This window comes from Hyperoodon ampullatus (assembly GCF_949752795.1).
Source record: "Hyperoodon ampullatus genome assembly, chromosome: 4".
Classification (NCBI taxonomy): Eukaryota; Metazoa; Chordata; class Mammalia; order Artiodactyla; family Ziphiidae; genus Hyperoodon; species Hyperoodon ampullatus.
Genome location: NC_136917.1, coordinates 25,147,778 through 25,165,950, shown reverse-complemented (window position 1 = coordinate 25,165,950; position 18,173 = coordinate 25,147,778). Strand labels below are relative to the sequence as shown.

At 62.7% G+C, this 18,173-nt stretch overlaps 1 protein-coding gene across 1 annotated transcript in view; it reads right to left on the bottom strand.

Annotated features, from left to right (window-relative positions):
- ARID3A (AT-rich interaction domain 3A) overlaps nucleotides 1-17,800 on the bottom strand; it is a gene marked incomplete at both ends in the record, with an annotated part of 29,078 nt that extends 11,278 nt beyond the window's left edge. The window contains 2 exons of the mRNA XM_079701922.1: nucleotides 16,091-16,409; nucleotides 17,412-17,800. Coding sequence (XP_079558048.1) covers nucleotides 16,091-16,409; nucleotides 17,412-17,800 — 708 coding nt within the window. The remainder of the gene's footprint in view (nucleotides 1-16,090; nucleotides 16,410-17,411) is intronic.
- Between the last annotated feature and the right edge of the window lie 373 nt (nucleotides 17,801-18,173).

Genomic DNA, 18,173 nt, shown 5'->3' with positions numbered 1-18,173 from the left:
GGCAAAACCTCAGGAAACGCCCCCGCCTTGGGCTGAGGCCCCAGATAAACTGCCCCCCTCTCCCCTCCCCAGAGCCTGATCTCCCCAGGGCCACTGGGCGCTCTGATCACGGGGCCACCTCCACCTCCGGCCAGTTCTGAGGACACCCCGCCTCTCTGCAGCCACGCGTCCCAGAAGACCTGCCAGGTCCGCTCCCAGCTGACCTCTCACCAGCCTTCCCGCTGCTTCTCAAACCCGCCGGGGGCCGCGGTCCCCCCTCCAGGCCTTTGACCTGGCAGCTCCGCTCTTGGAATGCCGTCCTGGCTCTGTCCTAGCTCTGTCCCCGCGGGCTTCCCCGTTGTCGCCCAGGTCTCTGTTCCCACGTCGCCCTGGAGAGAAGCCCCGCGTGCCTGTACTCTCACTTGGAGCACATGCACCGATTACGGGCAACTCTCCTGTGTACCCCATTCCCCCGCACCCTGTCCCCTGCACCACTAAGCTGCATGGGTTTACACACTGGTATGGTCTCCTGTCCACCTGCCCTGGTAGGGTGTTCGCGATTTTGTCTGCTTGGTTCCCAGGATCTAGAATTGGGCACCCAGCAGCTGCTTCATAAATGCTCGTTAAGTGGACCTTGATTTCTCAGTGCAACGTGGGGGTGGGACCCCCTATCCTTTCCCAAACCCGAGATGTGTCCGTGCACAACCCACGCTTCGGGCCACCTGCGTCCTGGCATCGGGCAGACAAGGGTCTTGGGGGCACTTGGAGTCTGCCCTGCTGGGTTCACATCCTGTCCTCCCCAAGCCGCATCTGTGAAGGCGGTACAGAACCCCGAGGATGTGGGTGTGGACGTGCGGGCCTGGGCTGGGGGCTCCCACAGAGGCTCCCAAGCACACACCTCCCTTCCCGTTTTCCACCTGCTGGGCGGGGTCACCAGGACAGGCCCCGCCACCACCATGTGGTGGCCCCTCCGCCGGTCTCTGCCATGGCTGGGCCCCTACCCAGTGACGGAGGGCGTCTATCCGCTAGTTACCAAGGCTGGACTGCCCGCGTGTCCATCTTCCCCTCCCCAGCACCACCCACTTCACAGACGGGAAACTGAGGCACAGACCAAGCAGAGTCAAGCCCCCACCCCTGCTGAGCAGCCAGAGGGGCCTTCCCGGGCAGCCTGGGCGAGACTCTCCCCTGCCTTACAGTCTCCCATGGCTTCCCACTGCCCCCATCAAGGATCTCACTTCCCCTGCGGTCACTACCGGCCTGTCACCTCCTTGCCCTCACCTCCCTCTGCTCGGCCCCCTTGGGCCTTGTCATGCTTTCTGAGCAAAAGTCACAGGCCCTCACCTCAGGGCCTTTGCACCTGCTGCTCCCTCCTCTGGAATGCAGTTTCCTGGATCTCCACACGGCTCCCTCCGTCCCCTCCCAGCCCCTCCTCACCCTCTGACCCCGGCCTCTGCCTCAGTTTCCTTCACAGCAAAGGCGCAACCCAGCCTCATGCCACACATGGATTTCTCAGTGGACACTCAATCACGTTGGGAAGATGATGAGCACAAAACGCCACCTGCCTCGCTCTGGGCCCAGCCCAGGTGGGAGGGGGAGGCTGGAGGGGAAAGGAGGGGGTCCCGCGGAGGGACCTCGCCACCCACCCCTCCACAGAGGGTGGAGGGGCCAGTCTGCAAGGAGGAAGCAGATAAAGCAGGGCAGGCTTGGGGTCAGGTAGTGGGCGGGGGAGGGGCCAGGGAGGAAAAAGTGAGATAACCTCCCCTCCCCCAAGCGCGCTGAGGGGCAAACAGGAAATTCTTGTTTGTGGCGAAAGGTGAGCGTTTTCACTACCACCAGCTTCGAGGAGCTCCCAGCCAGGTCAGCGGGTTGTGCTGCGGACCAGGCCTCGATGACCCCCGGGGTGGGGCCCCCTCCCCCGAAACCGCCCTGCGGGGACAGCGGACCCCTCGGGAGCCAGGGCACCATGCGTGCCCTGGGCCCACCTGCCAGCCTGAAAGAGGAGGACAGGCCCGTGGCCTCCATCAAACCACAAGGGGGGACCTGGTGCAGGGGGGAGGGGCGCCCCCAGGGCCGCCCACACGCGGGAGACCCCTCCCCGGCGGCGCCGTGTCCCCAGCTCCAGCCTGCACGGGCCCAGGGCGGCAACCAGCCCAAGGCCGAGGGGCCCCAGCTGTAAAGAAAGCACCCGCTCCAGGGCCCCCAGGAGGAACTTTGCCCCCTTAACGGTGTCCGCTCAGCCCCCCTCCCGACACCCAGGCGGCTCCAAAGTCCGCGGGGCCCTACCTCGGACGCATGAGGCCACTGGGCGGCAGGGGGACTCCAGGAGTAAGGCCGTGTCCTTGGACGGCAGACACAGGGACAAAATCAGGAGAAACCGGGAGCGTTCGGGCGACCGGCGACCCCCAGCCCCAGAGAGGGACAACCTTGTCCCTGGCAGCCACCAATGTGGCAGGGAAAGGCCCATAGCTGGGAACAGATGGAAAAAGCCCCCTCGTGTTTTTTTTCTTTTTTTGGCCCCACCATGTGGCCTGTGGGATCCTAGTTCCCCGACCAGGGATTGAACCCGGGGCCCCTGCAGTGGAAGCCCCAAGTCCTAACCACTGGACCGCCAGGGAAGTCCTGAAAACGGCCCGTTTTTGCACTTGTGTCCAATATGGCTCATGGGCAACCAGAGAAGGATGGCTTCCCCCACGGCCAGAACGGCAGGAACAGACACCGTCCATGTGTGGGGACCATGGGGACCCTGCTGAAACCCTGGCCCTTGGAGGGGGTCTGGGAACGGACAAGGATGAACAGCGGAGTGAGGTATCAGGCAGGGCTGGCGCCGCCCGGGAGCCTCAGGGCCCTAATCTCACCTACCTGGTCCTGGATCGTTAAAAAAATATTTATGGAGGTGAAAGTCACGTAACACAGAATTCACCGTCTTAAGGTGAACAATTCAGTGGCCTTTCGTGCACTGAACATTGTTTTGCAACCACAACCCCTATCTAGTTCCAGAACATTCCATCCCCCCAAAGGAAGCCCTGTCCCCATCAGGAGTCACCCTCCTCCCCCTCCCCAGCCCCTGACAACCAGGAACCTACTCTCTGTGTCTGTGGATCTGCCTGTACCGGACGTTTCCCATCAATGGAATCACACCTTCTGTGTCCTTCTGTGTCTGGCTTCTCTTACTGAGCATCGTGTCCTCAGGGTCCATGTATGTTGTAACGAGTGTCAGGGCTCACCCCTTTTCACAGCTGAGTGATGTTCCCGTGTGTGGATGGACCACATCTGTTTATCTATTCACCACTGATGGGCATTTGGGTTATTTCCATTTTTTGGCTATTATTACCAGTCTCACTATTTCTATATTCTTTGGGCTTTGGACAAGAACTGATTCATTGTAACTCCTGTAAGCAAAGTGAAACTGCATTGAAAGAGCAGAAAAGCCCGCACAGCTGGTTTTTATCCCTCAACGTCCCCCCATAGAACACCCAAGAGCAATAGGATGACACTTCCTCCTTGCAGCCCCCCAGGGTGGAGAGTCTGGGGAGCTTTTGATCTTTACATGGAGATCAGGCTGTGTCTCCCCTGCTCCAAGGAGGCCCCTGGCTCCCTGTGGCTGTCAGAAGAAGCCAGACCTCCTGCCTGCCAGGCTGGGGTGTGGTCCTGGCCCCCCAGATGCCTGCACCTGGTCCCTCCCCAGCACTGGTCCCTCGCCGCTCCCAACCTGCTCCTGCCTGGGGCCTCTGCATTGCTGGTCCCCGCAACCTGGGTCCCCCTCCTCCACCCTTGCCCTCTTTGTCTCCTGCTGACCCCCAAGAAAGAGCAGCACCCCCAGTGACGCTCCCTGCCCCTCCCCCAGCATCTGTCACGGGTCACGTGGTTCTGCACTTATTTGGGGGATGGTTTCCTTCCCTTCTTTCTTCCCACCCAGATGAGAGCCCCCAGGGCAGAAAAGGTAACAGTGGGTAGGCACAGTATACAGCAGGTGCTAAAGAAGGAAGGGAGGAGAAGGCACACCGGGCTCCGGCCCCTGGTTCATGCTCCATCCCAGCTCAGCCCTGGTGTCCCCTCCTGGCGGCCCCACCCCAGCTGATAAAGCCCCTCCTCACATTAGCGGGCCCCCGGGAGGCCCTGCGACCCATGACTCAGCACTGGCAGCCATTGCCCAGGTGGGCAGGGGCCGGGTCCCTGGGGGCCAACCAGCCTCCCCCATTCACAGAAACGCCCACGTGCAGGGCTGGGGGGCGGGGCAGGGGCGGCACCCACACCCTCCACGGCCCCTCCCCTCCTGCCCACTGAGGCGGCCAGGGGCTTCCGTGAGCACCTGGTGACCGGCTCTCGGTCCAGCACTGGTGCCGCCCCGCTGTAGCCCCGCTGTCACCATCCTCTCCCGCAGCCCGGCCCAGAGGGTGCACTCCTGCCCCTTCTCGCCCCCTCCCCAGAGACCCCGGGGCAGGGACAGACAAACGGATGGGTGGACGGATGGATGAAGTCTGGCGGGAGGAGGCTGGGTGGGGCGGAAGCACCCGGAGTCTGGAACCCTCCCTGTCAGCCCTCGGGGCTGTGGCCAGGTCAATCCATTTTGCAGCCATGACTGAGCACCTTCTGTATGCTTTTTTTTTTTTTTTTTCCCTGGGCTGCACTACACCGTTTGCGGTGCACGGCTTGCAGGATCTTAGTTCAAGGGTTGAACCCCGGCCCAAAGCAGTGAAAGCGCGGAGTCCTAATAACCACTGGACCGCCAGGGAATTCCCAGCCTTCTATATGTTAAGGCCTGTGCTGGATGCTAGGGATGCAACGTGCCCAAGAGAGACCCAGACAACCCTTGGGAGCCCCAGGCCTGCGAGGGGGACAGCAGGAGTCACACACAGGCAGGGGGAGGTGGTGAGGGAGCGGGGGGCGCCTTTGAAGCCAGCCATCCCTGCGGCAGGATGGGGGAAGGGCAGGCTTGCTTGCTGCTGCACACAGTAGGGGCTTAATCAGTGTTCACCGGGCGACCTCAGGCTCTTCCCACAAGTTGCCCTCCTGGCGCACCTGACCCCTGAGGCCACCCACCCCCGCCAGAGGCAGGGCCACATGGCCCTTTCATTTCCCGTCAGCGCTCCAGGGCTGCAGGGGCCCCCACTGGGCCTGCAGGAAATTGGGGAAGTGATTCTGGGCCAGGCAGAAACATCTGCCAGCTTGGCCAACCCCCCCCCCCCACCAACCAGCATGTGCCTCCTCTCCGAAAAGACACGGCACACCCACCCACGAAACAGATATTAATAAATGTTCCAGAAACAAGTCATAGAGCCTGACCACGAAGCTGACGATTAAAGGCGCTTCTTTCTGAATTTCCAGATGGTGAGGTTCCAGGGAAGTGCCCTTGTCTCTGGGTCAACCTTTCATGTAACTGGGGTCTCCTAGAACCTCAGTCTTCCTACCTGTGAAGTGGGCAGGGTGCACCTGGGTCATCCAGGTGGGGGACGAGGGAACCATGGGAGCACATTGTGCAGAGAGAAGAGTCTGGCTCCAGGAAAACGACTGGGAGGTTGGGGGGCAGGGAGGAGGAGCCACCTTGGTGGCAGGACAAGGCTAGTCACCCACCAGCTCCATGTCACAGCTGGGGATGCCAGCAGGCCCAGCGTTGAGGACGCACTCAGGATGGGGAACCATGAGGAGAAACTTCTAGGAAGGCAGCTGCCCCGCGGCATGCAAACGACATGCAAATCCGGGCGGGCAGCCTCCCATCCACCTGGGAGCCCCCACCCACAGGCCTGGCTCTGAGCAGACTGCTATCTGCATGGGAGCCCATTTCACAGACGGGGAAACCGAGGTGCTGAGAGAAAGCCGCAGAGCTGGACTTGAACCCAGTACTGAGCCCCTTGGTGCCTCTGGACCACCTCAGAGCCTTGTGGGGTTGGGGGTGGGACCCTGCCCGAGACTGCCTGGCACTCAGGGGGCAACGGGCAAATGCTTTGGAGTCAGACAGCCAAAAATCCAGAATCTTCTCCCTCTTCACTCCCTCCCTCCTTCCTGCCAGCAATTATGAACCCGACGTTCCATGCTGCTCTCAGGGCATTTTGTTTGGGGGTCCCAGGCCCCCAAAACCCAAGGACGGTCGTCTAGCTACCACTTAGCCGCTGGCTCAGGGTTCTGAGCCCTGCACCCAGGGCCTGGCGCCCGGGGATTAAAACTCCCACCATGGGGTTTCTTCTGAAAGGAAGCAGCCCTGTTTCCCTGCAGAAGAGCCGCCGGCAGCCGGGAAAGCACCAGAAGGGACTCTCCTAGCGGTCCGGCTGTTCATAAAGATCCACCTGCCCAGGGAGCGAGGTCCCCGTCACTCCCAGCCCGGGTTCACTGAACGGAAGTGCAGTAGCGTAAGAGAGCAGATCGCTGCCCCTCCCTGGCTGTGCTGACCGGGTCCCCACCGTCCCCGGGCCTCCCCCAGACAGCGCAGGAAGGAAGGGGGGTGCTTCTCGCCTCTCGCCCGGGAGTCAAGAGGAAGGGGTCCTGGACAGCTCAGGGCTGGGGGTTCCCGCCCGGCACACCTGCAGGAGCCTCTGCCAGACTCCAGGCCGACGGTAAAACAGAACCTGCCCGTGGTGGCCAGCGGGCCCAGGGTGCCAACAAACCTACCCGCCGACTGCAAGAGGGGGACCCTGCTCCTGGAACATCCCACCTCCCAGGGAGCAGCTCCTGGAGTGAATGAGGAGGAGAGATGAGACCCACGCTGGGCACCCGGGGGCCGAGCTGGTGCCCACCACGCTCGCTCTCTTCCACCAGGACCCTCGGTGACCGGTAACCTACAATGATGACAACAGAACACCAGCTCAGACACTGCCCCTGTTTTCCAGACGGGGAAATGGTGCCCAGAAGGAGGGTGTCAAGAGCAGCTGCCACCTGCACCCCAGCCTGGCTGGGCTCCCCCAAGATGGCAATGGCATCGAAGAAAAGAATAACCCTCGGGAACTCCCTGGTGGTCCAGTGGTTAGGAACCTGCACTTTCACTGCAAAGGGTGCGGGTCCAATACCTGGTCAGGGAACTAAGATCCCGAAAGCCGCGCCCCAGAGGTGCCCTCAGGCCCCACTTCTCATCCAAGAACTGGGCACCCTGTTGGCGGGTGCATGGACCAGCTGGAGGACACAGGGAGGGGCCGGGCGGGCCGTCGGCCGGGCAGGGTGCCAGCTGAGGCAGGGGCCGCCAGGCCGGGAGAGGGTGGCAGCCAGGCCCATGCACGCCGTCCACTGGGCACTCACGGGAAAAGGGCAGATGGGAGTAATTACAGGGTGACGGGGGCAGGTGGGCAGATGAGGGTGGAGATCGGAAAGAAGAAAGGAAAAGGACGAGGGAGAGACAGAGAGAGATGTGAGGGAGAGACAGAAACCGGAGACCTGGGGACAGACGGACCTGGCCAGGTTCCAGGCCCGGCTCCCCCATGCCAGGCAGGGGGGCCTGGGGGAGTCACACCGGTTCCAGCCTCCAGCAAGGCCCCAGGCCCAGCCAGAACCCTGGGGAAGAACGTAACGGGGCTTGTCCTAAAAGGGGGGATAAAGAAGAGAAGGAGAGGGCGGCCCACCCTGCCCAGAGTTGGCAGCCCCTGGGGCTGGGGGCACCCCCCTGGGTAGGGGCCTCACAAGCCCGGAAGATCCACATTGGAAGCCATGGGGTGGGTTGGGGGACATAACCTAACAGGGCAGAGGCTGGGGTGGCCACGGGGACCCTCAGAGACCCCTCACGGGGCAGAAAGAGAATGTGACACAGCCCCAGGGCCCACGGCCACTTCAGCCTGGACAGAGATGCCTCACCTACCCCCAGGGACAGGAGCAGGAGTCACACCCCCGCCTTGAGAGAACCCCTGGCCCCACCCAGACAGACCACATGGCCCCCCACCTGGACCTCTACGTGGCATGGACCCGGGTCTGCCCCATGGCTGCACACGGACCCTCCCAGCCCTGTTTGGACGGATGCTTCCACCCCGACACGTGGACCCTCAGCCCTGCCCAGACCCAGCAGGTCCCACCACCCAGCGTGGTCTCCAGGCGCACAAGGACACACCCGTCCAGCCAGACCGAGACACACAAACACAGACACACCCTTGTCCGCTGGCTGGCTCTCAGATAATGGCCCCAGACGGCCCCGCCCTCGGCCGCTGCACCCACCCGGCCCCCACTGCCACGTGGCCACAAGGGCGGCCACTTCTGTCTGCTTTGTTCACAGGTGCATACCTGGTGCCCAGAATGGGGCTGGTACACAGCAGGCGCTCCATACGTGCCTGTGGAAGGCCCAGACTCAGACACACACGCACACGGGTGCCCAGCCTGGCCTTTGCGCTGTAAAGCAGTCCCATGACCCCGTGGACCACACGGTCGGGGTCCCCTAAGGAGGCTCCATGGCCGGGCAGGCTCCCTGAGAATCTGCCCGGCATTGCTGAGCCCCAAGGATCAGGGACCCAAAGCCCTCACTGGATTTTGTATTCATTTCCTGGGGTGGCAACAGGCCGGGGGGGCTTGGCACAGGGATTTGTTCTTACACGGCTCTGGAGCCCAGACGTCCAGAATCCAGGTGAGGCAGGGCTGCGCTCCCTCCAGAGGCTCGGGGGAGGGTCCTCCCTTCCTCGTCCAGCTTCTGGGGGCCTCGGGGCTTGTGGCTGCATCACCCCAGTCTCTGCCGCCAACGTCACACGGCCATTTTCTGTCTCTGTGTGTCCCTCCTCTTTTTCTAAGGGCACTGGTCACCCTCCTCCACTATGGCCTCACCTTAACTGCATCACACCTGCAAAGACCCTATTTCCAGACAAGGTCCCCGTTTTGAGATTTTGGGCAGACGTGCCCATTTGTGCCCCCCAATAGGTTTCTTCCTGGAATTAGGGTTTCATCTGTTCCTTGCTCGTTGTCTGGAAGGCGGGGGTGGCGGCAGGCGGTGCTGACTCTGTGCCCGCCACACCCCTCAGCCCCACGAGATCCCCGCCGGCCCTGACGAGGGGCAAGGCTGCGTCCCGAGCTGGGGCCTTCAATAGGCAGATTGGTTACCGTTTAACCCCGTGACCCCCAATTGTCCTCTGGCTGAGAGCAACTGGGCGAGCAGAGGAGGGCGGGCCGGCCCCGCCCCCACATGTGCCCACCCACAGCCCACAACCCCAGCTGCCCCCGGCCCCTCCCGGAGCAGTGGATGGCGTCTGCAAACGGGGTCGCTGGGCCTTCCAGAGGGCCCGGGATGCCCCTCCTAGTCACCACAGGGGGTGCTGGCTCAAGATCAGAAGGCTCGGAGGGTTGAAGGGTCTTTGTGTCAGGTGGGGAAACTGAGGCACAGAGCAGGTGAGCCCTGCCCAGCATCCCCCGACTGCACCTCTGGATCAGAGAGGGCGCACCCCTGTCCAAGATCACACAGCACGTGAGGGGAGGAAGGGATGTAATCTGGCAGTGGGACCCCCTGCAGCCTCTGAGGCCCTGGTCACACCTCGCGGCTCCCTGAGGCTGCATCAGCAAGGCGGCTTGGGAAGCCACGCGGACGGGTGCGGGCGGCTGACCTGTGCCCGGGCCGCCGATTCAAGCCACTGACTGGGGCAACGTGACTTTCTGGCTAACGGTTAATGGGCCCCACCACACGCTCAAGATTCCCGAGACACGGGGCCAGCGGGGCCGGCGGGGGGGCACGTAAGGCTCACACAAGGGCACACGTGCACACACACAAGTGTGTGCTTGCAGACCCACAAGCATACAGCCACATGCACACAGAACAGCCACGGGAAAGGGTCACCTGTCATCCACTGTACAGACATGTGGACCAGGCACAGCGCTGGGATCGACACACACGGATACACAAGCTCAGCCACCCAGACCCCAGGACACACTCACAACACGTCCACACAGGCCAGGGCCAAGTCGCATGGGGGTGCATGCAGACATACACAAACACTCCAGACACGGGGACACACAAGCAGACGCCTGAGGTGACAGCTACACACACAAGACACTGCAGACGGGTCCACGTGGCCCCAGACCATGCACACAGACACACGGGAGAGCCATGCCAGCAAACGCATGGTCACGGACATCACAGGGGGGTTTCAAGATGCCCCCAGAGCCCCGGCTCTGCAAACACAGACCCCAACACACACGGGGTCCCTCGAGACGGGAACCCCCAGCCCACAGGGACCCCACGCAGCCACCACATCCCCACGCACACGCGCTCGCCCACGTCAGCGGGCTGGACCCCACATGCACCCCACGCCTGCCGGGCACCACGTCCTCCAGCCCCATGTGTGTCATTAGAAAGCGTGGGGAGGGGCCGGGCGCTTGGCAGTGGCCTCTGGGGTGGGGAGCAGCGGTGGGCATGGGGGGCCAGGCCACAGCGGCAGTGACCCCTCGGCAGTGACCAGGCAGCCGGGCGGCGGCGCCGGGGCCAGATAAGGCTCTTCCGGCTGAGTCAGTGTGGTTCCCAGGGCTGGCACGGGTGGGGGCACGGTGCCAGGGCTGCAGGCGGCATCCTCCCCACGCCCGCCACGGCCCATCTGGCTCCACGCCAGCAGCCGCAGTGGCTTTGATGAGGTGGGCGCTGTCCCAGGCGGGCAGGGCTGGGCTCCCAGGGGGTTTCCTGGCACCGGTCCCGCCCCCAGCACGGGGCCCAGGGACCCCGGCACCCCAGGAAGACGCCCGGCGCCAGAGCTGGCCTGCAGGACCCGTGGGCCTGGGCCCAGCCCACGCTACCCCAAGCAAACCGACTCAACGTCATTGGGCTCAGAAGCCAGTGCCTGACCTCCAGCCTGTGCCCAGAACACACTCCACCAAAAAATTCTCCTCCTCCTCCTCTCTGGTCCCACAGGACCGGCTGTAGCGCTGGCCTCTTCCACTCCTGCCTGGACTGTGGAGCCCAGAAGGGTTCTCCCAGCATCCCTCTCCCTCCCCCAGCACTAAACCATGCTAAGGCCCCCCTCTGAGCCCACCTTTGCTTTGCCCTAATGTCTGCCGACCCCTACCCCTCCCACTTTACGTTCCAGCCACGCCTTTCCAAGATGCAGGCCCTAACCCTTCTCTCTCCACCTGGCCAACTCTTACATGTCCTGCAAAGCGCCAGCTCCAAAGCCCATTCCTCTGGGCAGCCTTCCCTCTAGCCCAGCCCTGACTCTTCAGGGCTGAAGTGCGTGTGTCCCTCTCTGGGCCCCCAGCCTCTGGGGGCTCCCAGGTAGGATGAAGAAACCATCTGCCACCTCTTCCCAGAGTCCCGGCAATTCCTGCTCCCTAACCCCACCCCATTCAGCCCCAAGCAACTCTCATGAGCCCAGAGATGTTCACTGCAGTGTTGTTTACAACAGGGAAACAGGAAAACAGACCAGCGTGTTGGTGTCAGCTCCATAAGGGAACCTCTAACAGCTGAAAAGAACCCGGCTACTTGAAACACTCTGATCAAACAGACAGATGCAGAGTGAAAATGATGAGAAAAAATGAGAAAAGCAGTATGTCCAGCTCAGCGTTTGGCAGATCCTGGCAGCCCCCCAAGAGACCACACTTCGATACCTTACGCGTCACATTTCTGTGTAAATGGACAGAGAAAGGCCTGGGAAAACTGTAGCTGCTGCCAGCTAGGTCACAGAGCGGGCTGGCAGGCCTCAGGCCTCAGTGGAATCCTTCCCTTTTTATCCCCCACCGGAATGGTGTCAAGTGTCACTTCTGGCATCAAAAAAGGACTTTAAAAATGTATATACGTGTACCTTCTATAATTTAAAAAATCAAAGTGAGGTGAAAGGAGCAGGAAAAAAAACCCAAAATGTGACCCCGGTCTCTTGCTGAGGATGCATCTGAGGCCCAGGGCTTCACCCCCAGTTGCCTGAACCCATTTCCGGGGCCACACACGCTGGGGTGGAGGAGGACACCCACGGGAATTCAACAGGCCCCAGGAGGCCCAGGGAGGGGAGAGGGGACGGGCGGGGTCCACAGCAAGGCCTCAGCAGCCCCGAGAGGCCTTTCCTGCCTGGGGGCCTGTGTGTCCAGGCACTGGGTCCTGACACCCTGCTGTTGGGCCCTGGACCAACAGCCTCCATTTCAGACGAGGAGACCGAGGCTTAGAGGGCCACCCGGGCTCCCCCGAAACCTGCAGCCAAGGGGGCTTGCCCCCTGCCCCTCACCATCTGTCCACTCCTCCAGTACACCCTGGGGCCAAATCCCAGCTCTGACACCTCCCCCGTGTGACCGTGGGCAAAGCTGCGTGACGGGTCTGTGCCTCAGCTTCCACTACCACACGACGGGGCAAATGCAGTGCCCCCCGCCTCACCATGAAGTGAAGGTACATGAGACACACGCGAGACGCTCCAGCTGCCGCCTGCGCATAGTTGGGCGACAAACACCAGCTAGAACCGTCATCTCTATACCTCTGAGCTCATTTACAAGTTGGGAGCAGACACGACCTTGAGAGGAGGGAAAATAAAGATCCAGACCTTTAATGCAAATCAGAACCACAGTGAGATTGCACGCCACCCCACCAGGACGGCTGGAATCAAAGTCATAACCACAAGCATCGGCGAGGACATGGAGAAACTGGAAGCTTCGTGTGGCTGGCGGGGATGCAAAATGGAGCAGCCGCCGTGAACAACAGCAGCTCCTCAGAAGGTTAAACACAGACTTACCACGTGACGCAGCACCTCCACTCCTAGGTACGTGCCCGCGAGAACTGAAAGCACGCGTTCACGCACAAACTTGTACACGCACATTCAGAGCAGCCAAAGGGAGAAACGACCCAGTGTCCATCGGTGGACGAAAGGGTAAATAAAGTACAGGATATACATGCGTATAATGGAATATCACTCAGCCACAAAAAGGAAAGAAGCACTGACACTCGCTACCATATGGACGTACCCCCAGAACACGATGCTCAGGGAGAGAAGCCAGACACAGAAGGACACACAGGGTGTGATTCCACGGATGGGAAACGTCCAGAACAGGGAGATCCACAGAGTCAGAGAGCGGGTTCCTGTCTGTCAGGGGCTGGAAGAGGGGGTGGGGGTAAGAGCTAAAGGGTACGTTTTAAAAGGTTTCTTTTTGAGGTGGTGAAAATGTTCTAAAATTGACTGCACAACCCCGTGAATGTACGAAAAACCAGCAAATCGTGCTTTCAGTAGGTGAATTATGTGCTAGGTGAATCTTAAGTCAACAAAGCTGTTAATAAAAACCCCAGCGTTTCAGTCATTGAGACTAAAGATTCAAATCCTTAAGTGGCTGAAGATCTGCAGTTGAGACTCTGCTTGCTTAAAATCCCATGATGGCACAGCCCTGCTGGTAACAGGAAACCACCAGGATTTCACCAGGATGCCATACCTGATGGCACAGCCCTGCTGGTAACAGGAAACCACCAGGATTTCACCAGGATGCCATACCTGATGGCAGCAGGCTGAGATCCTATTTGCTCCCCATGACACACTACGATCCCAGCCAGTGCTGGCCTCCATCAGCATGAGTCCCTGGGGCCCCATGGCAGCGAGGTTCCAGGCTTTCAAGGAAAGATTCCGTGGCCCTGAGCCCGCTGCTCCCGGCCCCTCCCCAGCCTGGCTGCCCCCCAGACCCTGTAGCCGGCGGCAGAATTTCACGGCTGTCGAGGGTTTTCGGGCGGAAGTCAGGCCTAGGCCCTGCCAAGACCGGGGAGGAAGAGGCAGTGATGGTGCCAAGCAGGCGGCCGGCCGGCCCGGCTGCCACGTGCCAGGAAGGGGGTGGGGCAGGCGCCAGAGTCAACACAGCCCCCGACATCTGCTGGGCTGGCTGGGCCCAGGCCACTGTTGACACTGGCCGCACAGATGCCTGGCCAGCTGGGCGGGAGGGCAGTGCTGGCAGCTGGACCTGCCACAAACAGGCAGGCACAGGATCCTGGCGCTGCAGGGCAGCCCCCCGCCTGCCCACAACTTCCCTTAGCCCCCACCGTCTTGGAATCCAATTCCATCCCCCGCGGGGCCCAGCCAGGCGGCGGCGTCTGGCCTCCACACACAAGCCAAGCTGCATCCTACCCCGGGGCCTTTGCACGGGCTGTTTCCTCTGCCTGCCACACCACCATCCCTCAGTGTGAGGGCCCAGCTCCTTCTCCGACCAGGCTTGGAGCAAGTGCCACATCCCGAGAGGCCTCCCCACATCCCCAGCTGGATGCCAGGTCATGTTTCCTTACCCCTTCCTACCCATTTGTTTACGGACCTTCTCTGAGTCCAGCAGGGGAGCTGCGTATCCAGTAGGTGCTCCATAAGCGTGAGACTGTGTGACCTGGGTTCCCTGGGCCCCTTGGGCCTCAGTTTCCCCAACCGTGCCCTGACCCTGGGAGTCCTCGAGACATCATCATTGTGTCCAAAGACCAGCGGGACAATGGCCCCTGGAGGCCCTTTGTTCCTGATGGGCCGAGGGGGCTTTGTGGCCAGGACATCTGATCCCTGGACTCCGCCTGGCCACCCAAGCCCCATCTCCTGCCAGTGTTGGACCAGTGTTGGGCCACGCAGCAGAAGCTGCTGGGCGGGGCCAGGGCTACCTGTCGACCCCCAACCCCACAGGGGCTGCGGCCTTGTCCCTTCCTCTGGCTTGGCCGTGACCCTGTGAGGCGGGGGGTGGGAGGTGTCTGGCTCTGGCCCCCAGCCTGGGGCTTCCTGAGGGTTGGACTCAGGTCAGATGGCAAATATTCGGTGAGTCCATAAATATAACTCGCCCATGAGGTTCCCATTTGTGTTATTTTGACCCCAGCGGACGTCAAAAGCTCAGTTCTGGGAAACCCGTCCCCCACCCCCAATGCCTCGTCCCTGTTTTCTTATCTGCAGAACTAGACAGACAGCAACCCAGCCACAAGCAGCTCCTCAAGAAGAGGAGGGAAACTGAGGTAGGGAGCAGTGGGGGGGACCCCTGATCCCAGGCACTGGCTCAGGCTGGGGTCCACACGCAGAGGAAAAGCCTTCAGGCGGGAGGGGGCAGCCGGGGCCACGCGTGGGGAGCGGCCAGCCACGCCCTAAGGAGATGACGTCTGCTGGCTGTCATCCCACCCCTTGGCACTGCCACCCGCGTGCCAGGACGCAGCCGGAAGCCAGGCGGCCCCACCCATCCCGAGATGCCTGGGCAGGGGATTAACCTTCCTGCCCATTCCTCAGGCTGGCCTCCTGCCTCGGGGCCGCTGCCCTGGCTGTGCCCACCCCGCGGGCACTGTCCCCTTCTGCCTTTATACCTGCCCCGTCACTCCCATCACAGCCCTTGGCTTGTTCTTCTCACACTGTGTGTCCAGTTTCCAGTTCTGTACTTTATCTGAGCTTTCTGAGGGTTGCCAGGGTCCCAGCACCCTTTTCCCACACGGAGGCTGGGCCTCATGCTCCTTCCAGGAGGGTCCCACTGCCCATTCTGGAAGCCAGCACGGGGGGAGGGTGCCCCAAGGCCACACACGGCCACCTCCCGGCTCCCATGCGCCTGGCGCGTCCATAGCCTCAGATGAGGCTCAGGCGCTGGGCCTGGGAGGCTAGGTCCCCACCGTCCACTCTTGGAGGTCGGGGCAGGGCCCAGCTGGCCTCAGGCTGGAATGCAAGCCCAGCCGGCCGCCCCGGCCGCCATCTGGTTTCCATCTGCCCAGCCCAGCGAGGCCCAACTTCAAAGGATCCCCCGCCCGGCCACTTCCTCTGCCCTGGCCGCCCGCGGGGAAGGCACCAGGACAGCCCGCTTCCTCCCCACCCCTCTGGAGCCCCCAGGAGCTGCTCAGCCGTCCACACCAACGTGGCCACCCCCTGCTCACCCCCCTCTCCACAGCCACAGGCTCAACAGACCAGACTCGACGCCACGGACAAGGCCTCTGGCCCTGCGTCCCCGAGCCCACGCCCCGCCCCCCTGATGGCCACACCCATGAGACCCGTGGAGCCTCGTCCAGGCACGTGGCCTTTCCCAGGGCCGGTCCCTCTGCTCAGAACCCTCTCCTTGCTCTATCTCTCTGCTTGTCCTCTGGTGCAGATGGAGCCCCCCGAACTTCCCCCTCGTGTCCCCACATCCACGCATTTACCGGCCAGCCCGTCCCACCCACGGGACACAATCCCACACTGTGGCTTCCACGAGATGCCCAGCACCCGGCAGGCGAACAACGCCTGACCATCGGGGGCGGGTCGGAAGGACCCTGGCAGCGACTGCCCACAGCCCGTTAGGACGCGAGGCCCACCTGCTTGAACTGCTCCTCGTACGTCCAGTCCCCGTGGTCCGGCGGCTGCAGCTGGGGCACTGCGTGGGCAGCCCCTCCGGGGAGGGCCAGGCCAGCCCCCGGGCGCTCCTGGCTGCCCAGAGCCCGGGGCCCGCCGTCGCCGCGGAAGGCCTGGAGCGGCTGGGCTTTGCGGGGGAACAGGGCTGCAGGGCCCGGGCCGGCGGAGCCCGGGGGCCCGAGCCCCTCCTCGTCCTCGTAGTCCTCGTCCTCATCCTCGTCCTCGTCCTCGTCCCCCAGATCTTCCTCCAGCTCCTCCTCTTCCTCCTCCCACTTCGGCTTCCTGGGGCAGACACGGGGCGCGGGTCAGGGGAGAGGGTGAGGCCCGCGCCGCCTCCTGCCTCATTTTCCCTGTCTGGACGTGGGTGAGCAGCCCCACGTGCTCTGGCTGCCGAGAGCGCCCATGAGGAGACCAGCTTAGGTCTGGGCTTTACTCTCCTTGTTCCCAATTAGCTCAGAGCAACTAGAGGTGCCCCTTTGGCATAAACCCCAGCCCCTGCCTGCCTGCTAACCCCGTCTCCCCTCCCGTCCCCTCCATTGCACAGGCTTCCTTGCTGGGCCTTGAAAATGCCAACCCAGTTCCTGCCTTGGGGCCTTTGCTGAGGCTGTTCTCTCTGCCAGGCACGCTGTTCCCCGCTCCCCCTTGCCCTTCCCAGAGGCTGTCACCTCCGCAGGGAGACCTTCACCCACCATTGCCCGAAGCTGATCCCGGCCCCAGCCACCCCTCTCCCCAAGACCCTGCTTTATTTTCTTGGCAACTCCGATCACAGCCTGCAATCGCCCTGCTGCTTTGCTCATTAAACGTCTTCCCAGAAGGATCCCACCGGGGTTTTGCCAGTGCCCAGCTCAGGGCCTGCATCAGACCCCGGGGAGATGCATCCGGGGGCCAATGGATGCTCATTCTGCACAGGTTGCACCCGGGCTACGGCCTCTATTATCTGTCCCCACCACTAAATCTAGTACAGCCTCGCCAAGCGATGGGGACCATTGGCCACATGTGAGTAGCTCCATTTAAATTAAGATGAAAGAAAGCTACAAAAGCAGATCCCAGCTGCACTGACCACACTTGTAGTATTTGTCAGCCTTTTGAGATGGGTGGTCCCAATCCTGGGTGGTGCAGGTGAAGAAATGTCCACCGTCCCCCGGGAAGTTCTAAAGAACGGTATGTCCTGGGTAGTCAGCAGGACAGGGGTTTTGTCCTTCCTCTGTGGCTGTGTCCCCAGGGCTAAGAGCCGCCGGCACGTGGCAAGTGCTCAGCATGGGGGGCCCACACACCCCAACTCACAGGTCATCGTCGGAGCCCTCGAAGTGGCCGTCACCTTCGGGGAGGCCAGCCGCCTCCCTGCCTCGGCCGGGTGCGGGGGGAGAGCCTGGTGCCCCCTCTGGGGCCACGTCCTCGTCCTCTGAGCCGGGGGGCCCATCCTCAGAGCTGCCGGGGCTGGGCGCGTGGCCGAGGCCGGCGGCGGCGGCTCGCATAGCGGCCAGCGCGGCCATCTGCGCCCGCTGCATCCGGGCGCTCTCGGGCTCCCTGTCCTCGTCCGGGGCTGCCCTGGCACGGGCCGGGGGGCCGGTCGAAAGCTCGGGGGGTGGCGGCGGTGGCTGTCGGGCCTCCAGCTCCTGGCGTGCCCGCTGCTGCCGCTGCAGGAGCGTCTCCATCACGGCCTGCAGCTTCATGGCCCTGCGGGCCGGGCCGCCCCGGGCACCAGGGCGGGGCGGCGGCGGGGGCGGCCCCTGGGGGGAGGGGGCCCGTCCGCACTGCAGTGTGGGGGCCGCGGGGGAGCCGGGGCAGTGCAGGGTGGCGGGGGGCAGGGGCGGGGGCCGCCGGGCTCAGGCTCAGGGCTGGCGGGGCATGCCAGCGGCAGGCGGGCGACGCCTCCTTCTCACACTGGGCACTGGGGTGCGGCGGCTGGCGGTTGGCTCATTCACGTGTCTGCAGAAACCTGGAGGTGACAGGAGAGACCGTCAGACCACCTCAGAGGCCTCTGGGAAAATCCTTTCCATCCACGCCCATCAGTGTGCAAACCTGGGGGCCTCCCTGGAGGTGGAG